General features: G+C 39.0%; 1 protein-coding gene across 2 annotated transcripts in view; it reads left to right on the top strand.

Annotated features, from left to right (window-relative positions):
* Nucleotides 1-18973, top strand: part of LOC136264082 (uncharacterized) — a 40671-nt gene that overhangs the window by 5986 nt on the left and 15712 nt on the right. For both annotated transcript variants that reach the window (XM_066058765.1, XM_066058766.1), the window contains exon 2: nucleotides 7168-7401. In XM_066058765.1, the coding sequence (XP_065914837.1) occupies nucleotides 7168-7401 (234 nt within the window). The remainder of the gene's footprint in view (nucleotides 1-7167; nucleotides 7402-18973) is intronic.

Genomic DNA, 18973 nt, shown 5'->3' with positions numbered 1-18973 from the left:
AATGTGTGACTATGTCAGGTTTTCGCAGATCCAGTCACATATTAAAATGATTTTAAAAAGTTACTTGAAGCATTTTAAACTATTAAATGAAACATGTACTATGGTTGGCAGAAGCTGTGTAAATTGAGGTGTGTTAATCCACTATGCACGCGCTTACAAACTTTGCTTGTCTTCTAGTCTGTCACACTCCCTTCTTCTGAGCCTCAACCTCTCTTTCACTCACAGTTTCAACACTTCTTGGCACATTGCTAGCCATTGCACAAGAACGTACCGCATGCGACATACATGAGAGCATGTAACGTGCACTTTTGCGCACATGGCAGTTTATAGATTTCTATGTTCTTTGTGTAAACTTTAGGTTACGTGATGGTCCACAGTCGAACCAGCTACCTCCAGTGTGGGGCTCACTCAGACTCGCCCCAAAAATTATTAATTTAAAAATGAAGTAGGGATCAATGCGATAAAAGGTGCCGTACGCATGGAAATTTTCATGGTACGTAATTTTCACAGTACGTAATTTTCATGGTTTTCGCAGTTAACAGTGCAACTGTGACAATAAACTCCATGAAATTTTCATAGCATGTAACATTTCTTTGCAACACTTACTAGTGCTACGACACAGACAATGACCAGCGCTTTTACCTTAATTAGCTGTATTCATGGCTACCATATCTATAAGGATATATGGAATGCCCCAGTTGGAGAAACTGTGGTGTGTGAGAGGGAATCTAGAAATGCGAGAGACCCCTTTGTGGTAGCACTGTGGAAGGAGAGAGCAATTGTTGGCCATGTACCGCACACTATTTCTTGCATGCGTATGCAATTTCTGAGGAATGGTGGGACAATTATCAGCACGGTGACCAGACCAAAGAAGGTACTCTCATAATTTGACGTAAGGGGGGCTGGAATTGCCGTGCAAGTATAAATTTACTGGATCGGACGATGTAACAAGGGTGGCGCTTAAATTATTTAGTGATAAACACAATGGAGTTAGTAAGCTGCAGGGTGAGCTGCAAGGTATTATACGTAGTCTAGGTCGATTATGTTCATAGCCATTGTCATTGTTGCAGGGGCTGGCCCTGGGCAAAACTTAATTTTAGGGACCATTAAATGAGAAAAGCATGTATTTATGGTTAGCTAGCTGGCTGTGTAAAAGAAAATGTGAATGCAATTAACTGTATGAATAGCCTTTTAATACACAATCTAAAGTCTGAGGCATTCTTTTGCCCTAAGGCCCTAGACAGGTTGTCTATAGGCAATACTCAGCCTAATGTAATTTCCAGCTATAAGTTTACTCTGTTTCTTATAGTTACTGATTCTTCGGTCCAGTGCAGTCCTGTGACATCAGAGCCCATACCATTTTGTGATGAAGTGAAGTTGAAGATGGAGCCCATCGATGAGGATGTCTGTGTGGAAAGTCAGAAGACACAAGGAAGCATTGAGACCCAAGTGTGGGTTAAGTTAGAGATATATCTTTAACAAATTTAGACAAGAAGATACTTACCAGTGGTGAGAAACTCACTGACAAGCACGTTAATATTGCACGGAGAATTTTGAAAGCCAAATTCCCTACCCTCAATGGTCTGCGTCTCACATTCTTGCATGACAAACCTCATAAAGAGTCCACGTGCAATGCAACACAGATCTTCCATATTGGTGGAGATCACTGGATATGTGCTACTACTATTGGTACACCAGGTTGGTGTATGACTCAGGTTGTACCAAGTGGGATGAAGAAACATTATGTTTGCTTAAAAAACAATTTCATTGCTCGCCAAGCAACATTTGTGTTCCTAAAGATGTGCAGAAGCAGCAAGGAGGAAAGGAATGTGGCTCACTAATGCCACAAGTATTGCATTTGGAAAAGACCCTCGTAAGAAGAGTTACAGTGAACCGCAATGCGGGAACACCTTCTTCAGTATTTTTCTGATTGTACTTTGGAATTATTTCCATGATAGTGATAATTGTAATGTACATAGCTACATATTATAACAATGAAAGTTACTCGTTACAGTTAAAGTAATCAATCATCATACAACCAAGTACTAAGAATAATACAAAATGCGGTTAAAATTACATCATAAATAATAATGAATAATTAAATAATAAATAATTAATTAATGTTTGGGAAAACTACAAGGCCTATGAACTTGCACGAACTGGGGTTCAACTCCCCAGTGAACAAAGGCACAAACGTATAATAATTATGCCTGTTCGTGTTGATGACCTGAACGAACATGTAATTCTATATAACATCCAGCACCATACCCATGATTCCCCAAAGGCCGGTAGAAGATTAGTGACCATGAGGTACCATCCGCAGGTCTACTACTAACTTGTCTACTAATCGTTTGCACCCAGATCTTCGTTTTCTAAATGTTCAGACAAGTGCCAGGTGCCGCTGTAAGCCTCTCGAGTCGCCATGCCAGCTGCCACCAGCTGCCAGCACAGGCGGATTATTAACAGAGGTATCATGTTGTAATACTGTTTGCATTGTTTGTTTGTACTGTGTTTGTAATTAACTACCCAGTAACAATAAATAAAATAATATCTCCTGTAGTTGTGAAGTGCCAATCACTACTGTAGCTATCATTCAGTGTCCGCACACCACTGATGTGCCATATCCACGAGTATTCCTTTGAAGGCACTGCCACCTTTCACAGCAATCTGCTACACATTTTATTTCAACTTGCAGTGTATCCAAGACACCATGTGACCATTTTTTGACATATCGGCCCATCTCATACTTAAAAATGTAACTCAGTGGATGAGTCAGATAATGGTTGTGTGTGACATATAGTGGAAATACTCGGCTTCTTTTGTCCCAGATATCACTGTGGTCTGCCATTGGCAACTCCAACCATGTATTAATCCATCACCCTGATCCATCCTCATTTAAACAACTGGTATCATATGAGGAGGACACAAATTGTGTACAGATAGCTACACAATTAATATCCTAGATTTAATTAAGCGTTTGTTGGTCAGTGTGCATTCTGAGAGCCTGTTATATATGTCTATAATTATATTAGAGTGCACGTGACTGTTGTGCTTAAACATCTGATAATAATTGCATTTATGTGACAACACACACGCACACACACACACACACTGTACTGGTCATCCACTGCCTTATTGGTAGGTTGTCCCATTGGTGATTGTACTTGGTTGTATTTGCCCCAGGCCTAGTAATAATAATAATAACTAATATACATGAGTAAAATATTGTACAGTATACTGTGCTAACTGAAGTCAAACATATGGGGACAAAGTTGAAGTAATTCCAGCCTCAGAAAAGCCATTCTGAATAAAATCATTACGTTCAACGTAACTACAAGCATCCACCAGCCATTGCAGCCCAAGTTGCTTTAACCTTGTGAGCTTCAGGTCTACAACTTTATTGTTATTCCCAGTCCCTGGAGTGGCTTTCAGCTTCTTCTTAACTTCCTCTGCGTACCAATAGTGAAACTGCTTCTTCATCTGGTCTTTCAATGGCTTGTTGACTGCTAAATCTAATGGTTGCAGCCGGTCAGTGCAGTTTGGAAGAACTTCTACCACTAGGATGTTGTTCTCATCCAGGGTATCCAAAAAGGCATCTGTAATTAATTTTGACCTTTGAATGAGTCAAATGTGACAAGGCATGGATGAGAGCTGCTCAGATTCAGATTAGCACGAGTTGTATTAACGTATGGGATCAATATGTTATGTAAATAACCCATCATGTTGTGTTCATTTGACCAGTGATTTTCAGAGTAAGTCAAATGCCAATTCTGTGGATGCTGGACTTAGGTAAGCAAGCAGGGGTCTTGTCAGCATAGATCACTTGTGTAGGCAGCAGCTTTCCATCCATAGCACAACTGTGATTTGCTGTTTATCATCCAGCCCAGCAATTTATACCCATTTAGCCCCCTCCACTGGTACATATTTCATACCTGGTTGGTCCCAGTTGATTATTAGCTCCTTTGGAATGCTTTCCATTGCAACTATTGTGCGGATTTTGGACAAAAACTGTCATTTCAGTTTTTCTGAATCAGATGGGAATACCTTAGCTTTTGTTGTCCCTTTCTGCTTCACTAAACCCATTCCGGCGTTGAAGTAATTGTTGTGCCCATTCCCTGGTTATATTAATATACCCTCCATTTTCAACAAGCAAGTTGGCATCATGGCTAATCACAACACCTGTAGCTGTGCCCATGATGGGTTCAGTCTTCACAACTGTCTCCTCTGCACGGGAGGCTTTTATGAACAATTTGACCTCTTCCTCCAGTTCTTCTTGTAGTAAAAGTGGTCTTCCACACTTTTTTTGAGGAAGCTCTATGACTTCCACTGCTTTGCCATCTTGCTTTCTGTCAGTTGACTGGTTTAGTACAGCCTGTATGTAGGCTTTTTTTCCACCTACGAACGCTGGCTTCCTTTAAATTTGGGAAACATTTCTTTGCTTCAAAATGTTGAATGACAGCTGCAATTCCATGTTTTGCAGCATATTCCCCTACAGTAGCTCTCTCTTCATCATCAAGCTTCATATATTCACCATGTTTCTTTCCCACTTGGCTGTGAGTGGCGCTTGAGATCGCTTTCAGCTCCTTGTTAGCACAATCAATTGTTGACTGCGAGACACTGCTTGGCAAAACACTTGGCTTGGCTGGCTTAAAGTAATGAGTTATATCTCGCATAGTCATCGTGAAATGTTATACCAACTCGGATAGCTGCAAGACAATTCTTCAATTAAGCATGAAAACTTGAGACCGTGAAAATCCTGTTTTAGTTTGCAACCATAAAAGTTTCATGCCGTGAAAATTTCCCCTCGTATGGTAGTGAAACAATAGATGAATGATGGTATTACAGCATAGCTTTGTGGGAAAATCCCAACATTGGCATGATTGGTTAATGCCAAAGTGGGATTTTCCCATCAGGCTGTGCTGTAATACCATCATTTATCTCTTGTTTCACTACTTTTAATTGCATAGATCCCTAATTAGAATATCATCTATGACTGTTGTATTAGAGTGGTTGTTGTATTTGAGGATCTTGAGTCAGCCAAGGGTGTACAGCCAGCTAGCTAGACCAATAAGGGGTGAGGTAATCTTATTTACTGTAAATAGCTAGGTTGTTAAGAGTTGTGGTCTCCGTGCACTTGCTATTGGTCAACCTAGATCTTTATTTGATGGGTGTAGTTGCGAACCTATCGCAAAAGGGATCCCAATTGCGAAGTTGCAGATATCTCTAGCTAGTGTACCTCTTATAGTAGCACCAGGACTGAAGCTCTTCTGAAATCTAGCTCTGAAATAATTCTGTGGCATCTAAATATGCCACTGAAAGAAAGTGTTGATATGGAAAATTAACATCTCGTTATGGTTTTCGTTGGATGAAGAAGACAAGCAGCCTGGTTGAAGATAAAAGAAAAGACAAGGCGCAGAGGGCCTACACACATCAGAACCCAAAAAAGGCAGGTGAGTGGCATAAATGGAGGCCGTGTGCTGCTTCGCTTGGCCTCTACCCTTGTGACTGTGGTCTGGCAGCCAGTCAGTCAAGCAGGCAGGCAGTGAGGCAGTGGGACTAAAATTTGAGTTTTGGTGATTTTTTAAAAATTCTATATCCGGACACCTGTTAAGTGTTTTGTTATATTAAATGCTGTATTATATATTATTTATGGTACTGCTCATTTACAGGTTTACTAAATTACTTAGTCACCTGACATGCTCACTTAGTCACCTACACATGTTCACTTAGTAACCCGCCCTCAGCAATTTTGTACATGATAAATAATTATAACACGAAAGGCACACTGCAGTACTTGATAATACTGTAATACTCTTCTTCTCCATGTTCCGCAAATAATTCTGGACAAATAGTAGACTAAGTGGCGTATCTACTGTAGCTCTAGCGGTTACTCTGGTTATCGCTTGAGTGATTATTTTTGTGGGCACTGTAAGGTCTTCAGGAAGAAACTGTTCCGCTGATCTGCATTTCTCTTTCATCCCACACTCATGCTCTGGCTATAAAGCTATGTACTTTAAACCATAGTCTAAATAAGTTAGACACCGCGACCAACGGGAGCTAGGTGATTTAATAACCCCTGAGGCCCTTAGTAGCACCCTTGCTGCACTCGGGACGCTACAGCCTCAGGTTACTAGATTGCTTAGTTCCCTTGGTCTTGGTGTGTAACTATAGTATTATACTATAGACTAGTACTATTCCATAAAGGTCATTTTCGTTGCATACAAAGTCTCTAGGATGATTTTCAAAGGCAGGATTTTGGACAGTGCATGAAATTTTTGGGACGATATCGATCCCTACTTAGACTGTACTACCATACTGTTATAATAATTCAATATGCGTGTGACTGTTCTATTAAGGTGAATGCTGTATTAGAGTATCTTGAGTTGGCCACAAGGAACATGGTCACTATTCCATATTTTTTCTGTGCTATCATTGTAAATTCAGCTGAACCTATAAGGGGTGAGTTCATCATGTTCAAGTAATAGATTGCTAAGAGATGTGGTCTCCACATTTAATTGTTATTAGTCAACCAAGATTATTAATGAGGATGGGCAAATTTATCAAGTACAGGTGTATCTACCGGGTGTCTAGTACCTTTACAATAGCGTATGCATTTGACATAATTTTGTAGCATCTAAACATGCTATCCAAGGAAAGTATTAATGCCGAAAATTAGCACATCATTATGGTCAGCAGACGACGACCAGCCTGATTAAAGATAAAAGGAAAGCACAGGGCATACACCTTGTTGGAACCCCAAAAGGCACATGCCACTGGTGAGTTTGTTATTGTGCGTAAAAGGTGGCTTTGTGTTGCTTTGTTTGGCCTCCAGCCTTGCGACTAATCAGGCTGGAAGGCAAGCAGGATGACAAAAATTCATGTTTTTAAACACAGCCACCTGTGAGTAGTTCTTGTTTATAATGCTGTATTTGATGTGACACAGACTAATATTATTCCATACAGGTGCATGATTTTGTTTGTGTAAAATGTCTCTAGGATGATTTTTAAAGGTGGCAATTTTAGATGGCGTGTTTCATTTAGGGGCAATCCCTACTTAAACAGTATTACTGCACTGTTTGATATTCATAGCTTACATGCATATGTGTTATGTAGCATCTGTAGAATAGTGTTAAAAATATTTTACTGGTGTGATTATTTTTTCCTTAGGAACAGTATGAAAGTAGATGTATTGATTATGAAGAAACCATTAATCAGCTGGAAGGAGAAAAAGAATCTCTGTTGCGAACCAATATGCATTTGGCACAAGAATTAGCTAGACTGATGGATCTTGATCAAAAATTTGCAGAAAGTAATAAGACTATAGAGCACTACAAGAGTCTCCTAGAGAAACATAGATTGGAAATTCCTGAGGAAAACCTTCACAATGAAGATGATTTCATGGTGAGTTTTTTTAGAGTAAATAGTACTATACAAAAACAGCCAAGCTGTGAAAAAGGGTGCAGCCTCCAAATAAGCCAGGGTGAAAAAAGATGTGAAATCAAAGGTGGCGGCCAAGAAATGGCTGTGATGGTAGGTTAATGACAAAAATTTTAATAACGACAATTCAGGTGAATTTGTGTTGCCTTTTCCGAGGATTTAGCACCAAATTCACCTGAATTGTTGTTATTAAAATTTTGCTATTAACCTACCATAACAGCCATTTCTTAGCTGCCACCTTTGATTTCACTTTTTTTTCACCCTGGCATTTTTGGAGGCCGCACCCTTTTTTCACAGCTTGGCTGTTTTTGTGTAGATATCACTTCTTTTTGTATTTGTATACTCCAAAGCTAGCCTGTGGCCAGTATTGTAGTTCTCTTACTTTTTCTGCAGAAAGGAGAAGACATCAAGACCTGAATTCTATGGATACTTTTTTTATAATGATGCTTTTTTTTTTACAAAAATTAATACTATATGAAAATCATCACATGTACTCTCTCCCACAGGTAGACAACTTTGTAGCAGAAATCTCCACAAGGTAACTTGTTTATTGCTGAACTCTACAGGGTGACTTCTTGTTTGTTGCTGAACTCTCTACAGGGTGGCTTGTTTGTAGCTGAACTCTCTACAGGGTGGCTTGTTTGTAGCTGAACTCTCTATAGGGTGACTTGTTTGTAGTTGAACTCTCTACAGGGTGGCTTGTTTGTAGCTGAACTCTCTATAGGGTGACTTGTTTGTAGTTGAACTCTCTACAGGGTGATTTATTTGTAGTTGAACTGTCTACAGGGTGATTTATTTGTAACTGAACTCTCTACAGGGTGATTTATTTGTAGCTGAAGTCTACAGGGTGACCTGTTTATTGCTGAACTCTCTTCAGGGTAACTTGTTTGTAGTTAAACTCTCTACAGGTGACTTGTTTGTAGCTGAACTCTCTATAGGGTGACTTGTTTGTAGTTGAACTCTCTACAGGGTGACTTGTTTGTAGTTGAACTCTCTACAGGGTGACTTGTTTGTAGTTGAACTCTCTACAGGGTGATTTATTTGTAGTTGAACTCTCTACAGGGTGACTTGTTTGTAGTTGAACTCTCTACAAGGTGACTTGTTTGTAGTTGAACTCTCTACAGGGTGATTTATTTGTAGTTGAACTCTCTACAGGGTGGCTTGTTTGTAGCTGAAGGGTGACTTGTTTGTAGTTGAACTCTCTACAGGGTGACTTGTTTGTAGTTGAACTCTCTACAGGGTAACTTGTTTGTAGTTGAACTCTCTACAGGGTGATTTATTTGTAGTTGAACTCTCTACAGGGTGATTTGTTTGTAGTTGAACTCTCTACAGGGTGACTTGTTTGTAGTTGAACTCTCTACAGGGTGATTTATTTGTAGTTGAACTCTCTACAGGGTGACTTGTTTGTAGTTGAACTCTCTACAGGGTGATTTATTTGTAGTTGAACTCTCTACAGGGTGACTTGTTTGTAGTTGAACTCTCTACAGGGTGATTTATTTGTAGTTGAACTCTCTACAGGGTGGCTTGTTTGTAGCTGAACTCTCTATAGGGTGACTTGTTTGTAGTTGAACTCTCTACAGGGTGATTTATTTGTAGTTGAACTCTCTACAGGGTGACTTGTTTGTAGTTGAACTCTCTACAGGGTGATTTGTTTGTAACTGAACTCTCTACAGGGTGATTTATTTGTAGCTGAAGTCTACAGGGTGACTTGTTTATTGCTGAACTCTCTTCAGGGTAACTTGTTTGTAGTTAAACTCTCTACAGGTGACTTGTTTGTAACTGAACTCTCTATAGGGTGACTTGTTTGTAGTTGAACTCTCTACAGGGTGATTTATTTGTAGTTGAACTCTCTACAGGGTGACTTGTTTGTAGTTGAACTCTCTACAGGGTGATTTATTTGTAGTTGAACTCTCTACAGGGTGGCTTGTTTGTAGCTGAACTCTCTATAGGGTGACTTGTTTGTAGTTGAACTCTCTACAGGGTGATTTATTTGTAGTTGAACTCTCTACAGGGTGGCTTGTTTGTAGCTGAACTCTCTATAGGGTGACTTGTTTGTAGTTGAACTCTCTACAGGGTGACTTGTTTGTAGTTGAACTCTCTACAGGGTGACTTGTTTGTAGTTGAACTCTCTACAGGGTGATTTATTTGTAGCTGAACTCTCTACAGGGTGACTTGTTTGTAGTTGAACTCTCTACAGGGTGACTTGTTTGTAGTTGAACTCTCTACAGGGTGACTTGTTTGTAGTTGAACTCTCTACAGGGTGACTTGTTTGTAGTTGAACTCTCTACAGGGTGACTTGTTTGTAGTTGAACTCTCTACAGGGTGATTTGTTTGTAACTGAACTCTCTACAGGGTGATTTATTTGTAGCTGAAGTCTACAGGGTGACTTGTTTATTGCTGAACTCTCTTCAGGGTAACTTGTTTGTAGTTAAACTCTCTACAGGTGACTTGTTTGTAACTGAACTCACTATAGGGTGACTTGTTTGTAGTTAAACTCTCTACAGGGTGATTTATTTGTAGTTGAACTCTCTACAGGGTGACTTGTTTGTAGTTGAACTATCTACAGGGTGATTTGTTTGTAACTGAACTCTCTACAGGGTGATTTATTTGTAGCTGAAGTCTACAGGGTGACTTGTTTATTGCTGAACTCTCTTCAGGGTAACTTGTTTGTAGTTAAACTCTCTACAGGTGACTTGTTTGTAACTGAACTCTCTACAGGGTGATTTATTTGTAGTTGAACTCTCTACAGGGTGACTTGTTTGTAGTTGAACTCTCTACAGGGTGACTTGTTTGTAGTTGAACTCTCTACAGGGTGATTTATTTGTAGTTGAACTCTCTACAGGGTGACTTGTTTGTAGTTGAACTCTCTACAGGGTGATTTATTTGTAGTTGAACTCTCTACAGGGTGACTTGTTTGTAGTTGAACTCTCTACAGGGTGATTTATTTGTAGTTGAACTCTCTACAGGGTGGCTTGTTTGTAGCTGAACTCTCTATAGGGTGACTTGTTTGTAGTTGAACTCTCTACAGGGTGATTTATTTGTAGTTGAACTCTCTACAGGGTGACTTGTTTGTAGTTGAACTCTCTACAGGGTGATTTATTTGTGGCTGAAGTCTACAGGGTGACTTGTTTATTGCTGAACTCTCTTCAGGGTAACTTGTTTGTAGTTAAACTCTCTACAGGTGACTTGTTTGTAACTGAACTCTCTATAGGGTGACTTGTTTGTAGTTAAACTCTCTACAGGGTGATTTATTTGTAGTTGAACTCTCTACAGGGTAACTTGTTTGTAGTTGAACTCTCTACAGGGTGATTTATTTGTAGTTGAACTCTCTACAGGGTGACTTGTTTGTAGTTGAACTATCTACAGGGTGATTTGTTTGTAACTGAACTCTCTACAGGGTGATTTATTTGTAGCTGAAGTCTACAGGGTGACTTGTTTATTGCTGAACTCTCTTCAGGGTAACTTGTTTGTAGTTAAACTCTCTACAGGTGACTTGTTTGTAACTGAACTCTCTACAGGGTGATTTTTTTGTAGTTGAACTCTCTACAGAGTGACTTGATTGTAGTTGAACTCTCTTTTGGGTAACTTGTTGTTAGCTGAACTATTATTTATTTATTTATTTATTTGGGGGAAAAGGGCAGACAGCAAAGCTGAACAATTACAAATTATAAGTGCTGTTCAATCAAGGTAGCTAAAGTGTTCAGTTCAATTAGTTGCGGTGGCAGTGAATTCCATTCCCGGATGGTTCTTGGAAAATAACTTGTCATGTAGGTGGTGGTGTAAACCTGTTCTACATGGTGACTAGATTGTAGCTGAATGTTCTAATAGAAAAAATTATTATGAAGCTGAATCTTCTATTAGGATGACTGCACTATTTATCTCTATCGCGCACTTGGTACACCTAGTTGACTTTCGTAGTGTAACTCAGTGATTTTTATCTGATTCCTTATAAACCACTGAAAGCTTGTTCTAAGACAATTAATCTACGTCTGTACCTATTTTCAGCTGATTCCATAAACTAGTTTGCCTGGTAGGTGTGACAAGTAATACTATTTTATTAGCAAAACTCGATCGTGCGCTTAGTTGGAGTTTTTGTTACAACTCCAATAATTCTGTCAAGCAGTTCACCCTGGAGACGTGACTTGTATTTTTGAAACATCGCGCATAGCTCCCTTGTTCTTTGTCTGATCTGTACCAAAATTGGTCTGTAAATGTGCAGTATTACGTTCCTACTGCCCCCCAAATTTTAAGTAAATCAACCAAAGCACGTGCAAGTTATTACAAGTTTTCTAAAGTGTGCTAGACAAAGAAGAATAAGAAAAATATTAAGAAGAAAATACAAAGAAAATAAGACGAACTTTGAAGGTGCGTATCTCAGTGATGGATGGGTGGATTCATCTCAAATTTAGAATGTGAGGTGCCCTACCCCAATGGAGTTTCCACAGCAAAAATGCTTAATTTCCGTCCTGCCATTATCGAGCTACAGATGCGTGAAAATGGCATTTTCTTGGTTCCTGTAATATACACACTTGTCTGTCACATGCCCGCACTAGCTGTACTTGGCCGCACGACACACTATCGTGTGTCTTGATTTACTCTTGCAATTATCAAAAGTGAATAATCTATTAATTCAGCTAGATAATTGTAAATACTGTGATTTAACCTATTTCGTAATTCATGAATTATTTTATAATCATGGTGCTGTTTGGTCAGAGTACCGAAGTGTCTCCAAACAGAAAAGGTGCCAGCCAAGTCTTTGAAATCTGCAGATGTCATTAAACAATGACTTTGGTCAAGAGTTAGGAGGGCATTTCTGTGTAAAACTAAATTGTGGTAATTCGTGTTACAAGGATATCTGGATCGAAGCTATCACCTCTGCCTGACTGCTAATCATTACAAGCAGTGTGACAAAGCTGTTGTAGACACAGTGACATGAGTCCGTAACACACTAGTGCTGGTAATGATGATGAGTTAAAAGTTGATGACCTGCTGGAACCTTTGGGGCAACTCGATGCTAAGCCTTCAACACAAAGCTATGTAACAAAACAAGAAAATTCAAGATTAAGAATAAGACTTCATATGAGTCAGGTGTACAAAGATTGATGCAGTTGGGACGCAGATGTCTCACCAGCTGCCCTGAAGCTTGATAGAGTGACAAGCTGTGTGACTTTGTCCTTTAGCATCAGACTGTTGTCTTGAATGGACTTAATGCTATTGGACAGTGGAGTAATTGCCTTTGCCAACTCTTTGTTGCTTGTATTTCCGCCATCTTGACAGCTAGAAGAAATCATGTTTTTGATGTGATAATATGTGACTTCTAAATGGCTGCCATATCCTTGTAGTTGCACTAATAACATGTTAATGTGAATGAATCCTTCCAAAATGTAATTCATATGTGACCAGATTTTACAAAACCAATCCAAATCGCATATCAGGCAAAATCAAACTAACACCACCAGTGGATAGCTACACTATTGTACTACCCTTAGTACTAGTCTCGTGTGGCACAGACTGTATATTTTTAGGCACAGGGCCTTATTGCTTTCAGTATAAGTGCCTGTGCCTAATATATTCAGTCTGGCACATTTCCGGCACTAAAGTTGTTCTAAGAAGCCATACAAGTATGGGTGCAACTCGTGGTGTCTCTCGCTAATGCTTCACAGTAGTTGTACTTAGATACTACAGGTAAGACTAGTAGAAATGGTATAGTAGAAGCTAACGTTTACCTTGTATTCCGTAAGCATTGTGCCTTTGTTGACAACCATAACAGCCTTCGTTGCCATCTCTTCTCTCCCGAATGTGTGCATGTGAGCCCAGTACACCTGAGGTTTATCCCAACTTTTCTGGGATTCGTAAGGACGTAGATATACAGAATAGTACCCGGGATTGGAATCATCCAGTTTTTCGTGCCGGATCATTGTTACTGGAAGTAGCCTCACTTAGGCCACACCAAATCAAACCTTAGTTTCTGGTCACCCGCCTGCATGGCAAACCCATAACCCCAGTTTATGAGGACTATTATTAATAATATAGGCGCTTAAGTCCACGTGACCTATCAAGACACTGATTTTTTTACAGCAAAAGATTGGGATACTCTACTAAAGCAATCAGGGATTCTAATAGAGCAGTCATATACTGTCCTGAATATTATGCACCTATCAATGTCAAGCCCCATCTCCCCACTCCCAGGGTCCCCATACACCTACTGGGGATTTGACATCTACACTTGCCCCACCCTGGGGCTTTTGACGGCGGCAGTTTACTGTACATCAGTTGTTTAAAACCAGCATCAACAATTTTTCTATAGTGCATTTTTGCAGAAGCATAGCTATAACTACTTATGCTGTTGGTTAAGCTTGACTAAAAACAAAATCAACATGAATTGAGCAAATAATATTATACACTGTGTCATCACAGTATACTGATGTATCTATAGTCCTGAAGTCCTGATCATCCGCCCGTGACCAGAAACTAAGGTATGACTTGCAGTGGCCTTACCTTAGATACAGCATCACAGCTGTTTCTATAATGATAAAAAGTGAGGCATTAATTCACTTTTAAGCGAATTAATTTTCAATTAAACTCAGAAGTGTTGTTATGAAGTGTTTGTTGGACCGTTTGGGACCAGTGTCTACCCGAGCATCTATGCCATGATTCCAGTGGGCCGAGCCTACCTGAATGATAGCCAGAACACCAGTCTGGTTTTGCAACAGGGCAACTTAGCAACACCTCGTAAGTCACAATGTAATTGTCATGCCTAGTTCATAATATAGGTGGCTAAGCAGCCTGTGTATGTATATAGCCATCAGTGACTTGCCTTATCATTTCTTTTTGTAGTCATGGTACAACTCTGGATTTTTGCACTGGAAACATTGGTACAGGATGAAGGCTTTAAGCTCAACACTTCATTAGCCAGAGCTATTGCAACTGATATGCTAATCTGGTTGAAAGTTCCAGACAACTGTCAAAGTGTCAACAAAGTTTGTCAACAAATCACTCTTCTGTTGTGCAACTGCGTACCACAAGACAAGAACAGAAGCCAAACCGCTGGGAAGTTATGTAGAAAAGGTTTCATGCAGCAATCGCCACGGACAAGTTTAGATCTGCATGAGAAAGACTGATTCTGCAAGTAGCACACAGAATAGCTACAACAATTTTCTACCAATACATTACTAAAGTTATTTTTTAAAGAAATACTCTAGCAAACATTTACCACACAGCCACCCATGTATACTACTAACAACCTGGACTTAGACTATATTGAATGCAATGCATTACGATATGTAGCTGGCCATGCTATAAGGCACCTGAAGAAAAAACTTGAAAGAGGCTCACACCCTTTAAGAAAGCAGTTGTTGTGCTTAACTGAGCTTTATGAAAAGAGTGGCATTGATGACAATATTGATGCAGAAGAAAACACTGTCAGAAACATCTCATGATTCTGAAGAATGGATTAAAACTATTGACAGAGGAAGGCTTATCCATGTAACTTGTAATACTTATAATTTTATTTATGCAGTAGAAATGAGAACACGACAACACTTCTCAATGTCTCATGCAAGTACAATAGTAGCAGGTTCTAAGATGGTTTTGTTGCAAGCAATCTTATCAGATGAAAATGTAAAAGATTGCTTTCAGACAATTTCTGAAGAATGGGAGGATAATGAAGCCCAAATCTTGTTGCAATTAACTGTCAAGCAGTGGATCACAATTCATGATTTTTCATTTACTGCAGCATGGATGGAAGCATATAAACAATCAAAGAAAACAACGATTCAAAAGTTGAAGGGTCTTAGGAAAAAGCTTCTTCCCAAGAGTGCTAAAGTTGAATGCCTGATGGAGCAGTAGCACATGAATATGATGACACTATATCTAAAATATTTGTATATAACTGCTACAAATATGTAATGCTGTTGTACATGCATAATACCTATTCAATCAATATGAGATTTTTCACAAGTGGCATAATAGTAACAACATGATTATACTTGAGTCAGTTGCATTGTCATTATTGTTTGGTGATTTTTGGTAACACACTATTATCAACCGTTAACTTGGGAAGTTTTCCCTACAGTTTCCTTTTGGAACATGACACAGACCATTGATAATTCTGAAGGCTTGTGTGTTATTTATGACTTCACTGGCATTTGGATTTTCATGCACTCTGCCCCTTTGACGCTGGCAACCAAAAAATTGTTCAAGTGCAACTTGACAAATTTTCCTACTCAAAAATACTTTTACTCATGGCAAAGAAAATAGGTACACCACCAACTCAACAAAAGGGTGCGCTGAAAATAGTAGTTGATAGTAAATTTGTTGTCAAGTAGACTCTATCTTTACCTGTTATGTGTGTTCCAAAAATGATTTCTCTGCTCATCATCATTCTGTTTCTTTGTGATTGACTATATTGGCCTTCTCTTTCTTTCACAGATGTTGACCATACATCAAGGTATGGAAGAAATTCTTCTTTGATCCACTATTAAAATATTATGATATACACATAATATCAAAACACACAGTAGTGTGTCATGTGGCCCAAGAAGCCGGCGCGCCACACCATGAGTATATTAACAGGAAGAAAGAAAACACGATTTTCACATCTTTGTAGCTTCGTGATCCCTTATCCGATTACAAACAAATTTGCTACAGATTTGCCAGCTAGGTAGGGGGGGAGTCTACATTTCAAATTTGAAGAAAATCACTCCAGCCATTTCCGAGATACAAGCAGCCAAAGGTTGGGGGTTTTTTTGGTTTTTTTCCCCTTTGTTTCTTCTACTTCTTTTTGCATACTTTGCAAAATCTACCATAAAACACGAATGCATGCTCCAATCGGGCTGAAATTTGGCACACTTAAAGGGCTCATTATAGTGGATATCAGTACCAATTTTGGTAGGAATCTGATGGACATTCACGGAGTTACGACCAATTATTCGCGTAAAATAAGGTCGAAGGTCTGCCATGCCTACAGGATAATGAGCTGAAACTTTCTATGTAGATGGAGTACCTATCGTAAGAGTGCCTTTTTGTGGTTTGAAAGGAATCCAGATAAAGGCCATCGAGATATGACACAAAACTCAACCTGTGTCACAATTACACAATCGATTTTAATGAATAATAAAAAAAACTATTAGTTTTCACGCCTACCAGGCAAACCGCTTAGAGCAATGAGCTGAACATCGGTGTGTAGCTGGAACAATTATCATAGAAAGTCCTTGTAGTAGTACAGAAGAATTGGATTACAAACCACTGAGTTATGATTTGAAAGCCAACTACATGTAGTGTTGCGAGTTCGCGATACTCTAATAGAACAGTCACCCTAATAGAGCATTCGGCTGCATTTTTAACATACTCCATTATAGAACTAGATGCACTGCAAGTTATTCTGTAGGCAGTTCAGCTACAAACAGGTAATCTTATAAACAATTCAGCTACAAGCAAGTCACCCTGTAGACAGTTCAGCTACAAATATATCGCTGTAGAGATTCAGAACATTACAAGTCACACTGAAGAGAATTCAGCCATAAACAAGTCACCCTGTAGAGAGTTCAGCTACAAAGAAACTACCCAGTAGAGAGTTCATCTGTATAAACAAGTTAGCTACCCTATAGAGATCAGCTACAAACAAATTACTTTATACAATGTTCAGCTACAAGTAAGTCACTCTGTAGAGAGTTCAGCTACAAAGAAACCACTGTATAGAGAGTTCAGCTGCAAACAAGTCACCTATAGAGAATTCAGCTAGAAACAAGTCACCCTGTAGAGAGATCAGCTAGAAACAAGTCACCCTGTAGAGAGATCAGCTACAAAGAAACCATCTTGTAGAGAGTTCAGCTACAAACAAGTTACCCTATAGAGAGTTCAGCTAGAAACAAGTTATCCAGAGATCAGCTAGAAACAAGTCACCCTGTATAGAGAGATCAGCTAGAAAAAGTTATCTTGTAGAGAGTTCAGCTACAAACAAATCACCCTGTAGAGAGTTCAACTACAAACAGATAACCCTATAGAGAGTTCAGCTATAAACAAGTCACCCTGTAGAGAGAATCCTGAGGAGAGTTCAGCTACAACCCAGCAGAGAGATCATCTGCAAACAAGTTATCCTGTAGGAAATATTTGGCATGTAATAAACATAATTATGTATATAATATATATAATTTGTATAATTACTGATAAATCAAAAATAGTTAAAGTATTAAAAATTTGTTTTAAATCTTGATTATGATTAGGATTAAATCTTTTTCTTCCTGTGGTAAAGAAAAAAAGGATAAGTTTAAAAGCCCCAAAGCTGGCGGGCTATACGAAAAGAAGCGATATCTAATCCAAACCAGCCAAGCTGTAAAAAAAGGAGTGCAGCCCCCAACAAGGTTATGGAGAAAAAAGATGTGAAATCCAAGGTGGCGGCCAAGAAATGGCTGTGATGGTAAGTTATTGGTAAAAAATTTAATAACGACAATTCAGGTGAATTTTGTGCCAAGACCAAGCGGCACCAAATTCACCTGAATTGTCATTATTAAAATTTTTACCACCATTAACCTACCATCACAGCCATTTCTTGGCCGCCACGTTAAATTTCACATCTTTTTTCACCATAGCCTTTTTGGGGGCCACACTCTTTTTTCACAGTTTGGTTGTTTTGGATTAGATTATATAGAATCACACATGCAACCTCTATACCTTTAATCTGAAGTCTTTGGATGATATGTATGAGTCCTTGAATGAATTTTGGGAATGTTTCCACTTTCATAGTCATTAACATTCAGGCAGTCAAAAAAATCAATTAAACATCTGTAAACTTAACTGTCTCCTCCACTTCTTCACCTCCAGTTTTTTTTCATTGCGCTGGCAACTATATTACTAAGTACCTGTGTATTAAATACAGTAGTGTAGTAAGATAGAGCTGATATATGTATAATATACCTGTGCAGCAAGGTCTACTTGCATATGTGAAAACGAGTTGAGATGGACATGCTCGTATTTGATATTTGGTACTAGTGATAATCCTATTCTCTCTTTGTGCACCACTATCTATTCTATACAAGTCTTCAAGATGTTTCCATTCTATTGTCTTACCATTGTTCTATATGATCATGAAATATATGCATTACAATTGCACAAGGCTTCTTGCCTTGGATTCCCTGGTAGTTTTTATAAGATGTGATGGATCAAAAAAGAAGAATATCTCACGGCCATCATCTGCATATGGATTATTAATTTTGTAAGGAAGTGAATGTTGTGAAGAGGTGGTTGTTGCTGGAGTACATCCCTGATGAATCCTAAGAAAATGACTGTTTTGGCTTACACCATCGAATGTTGTAGCAATTAATTTCAAACCACATCTTTCAATGCGAAAAACTGATTCCCAAAAGACCTCATACATCTGATCTCCTTTCAAACTTTGGCAAGGGAACTGAGCGTAAGGATATTCTAGTTGAGTGAAAAGCCCTTCAACCATAATCACAAGCATGGTCTTTGCTAGAGATAGTTGATTGCTACTGGTGTCTTCCACTTGCAAGCTATATTCAAACTCCGAAAATTGCTC

The sequence above is a fragment of the Dysidea avara genome, chromosome 8 (genome assembly GCF_963678975.1).
Source record: "Dysidea avara chromosome 8, odDysAvar1.4, whole genome shotgun sequence".
Lineage (NCBI taxonomy): Eukaryota > Metazoa > Porifera > Demospongiae > Dictyoceratida > Dysideidae > Dysidea > Dysidea avara.
Note: the sequence above shows the minus strand (reverse complement) of the source record. Positions and strands in the feature narration are given on the sequence as shown.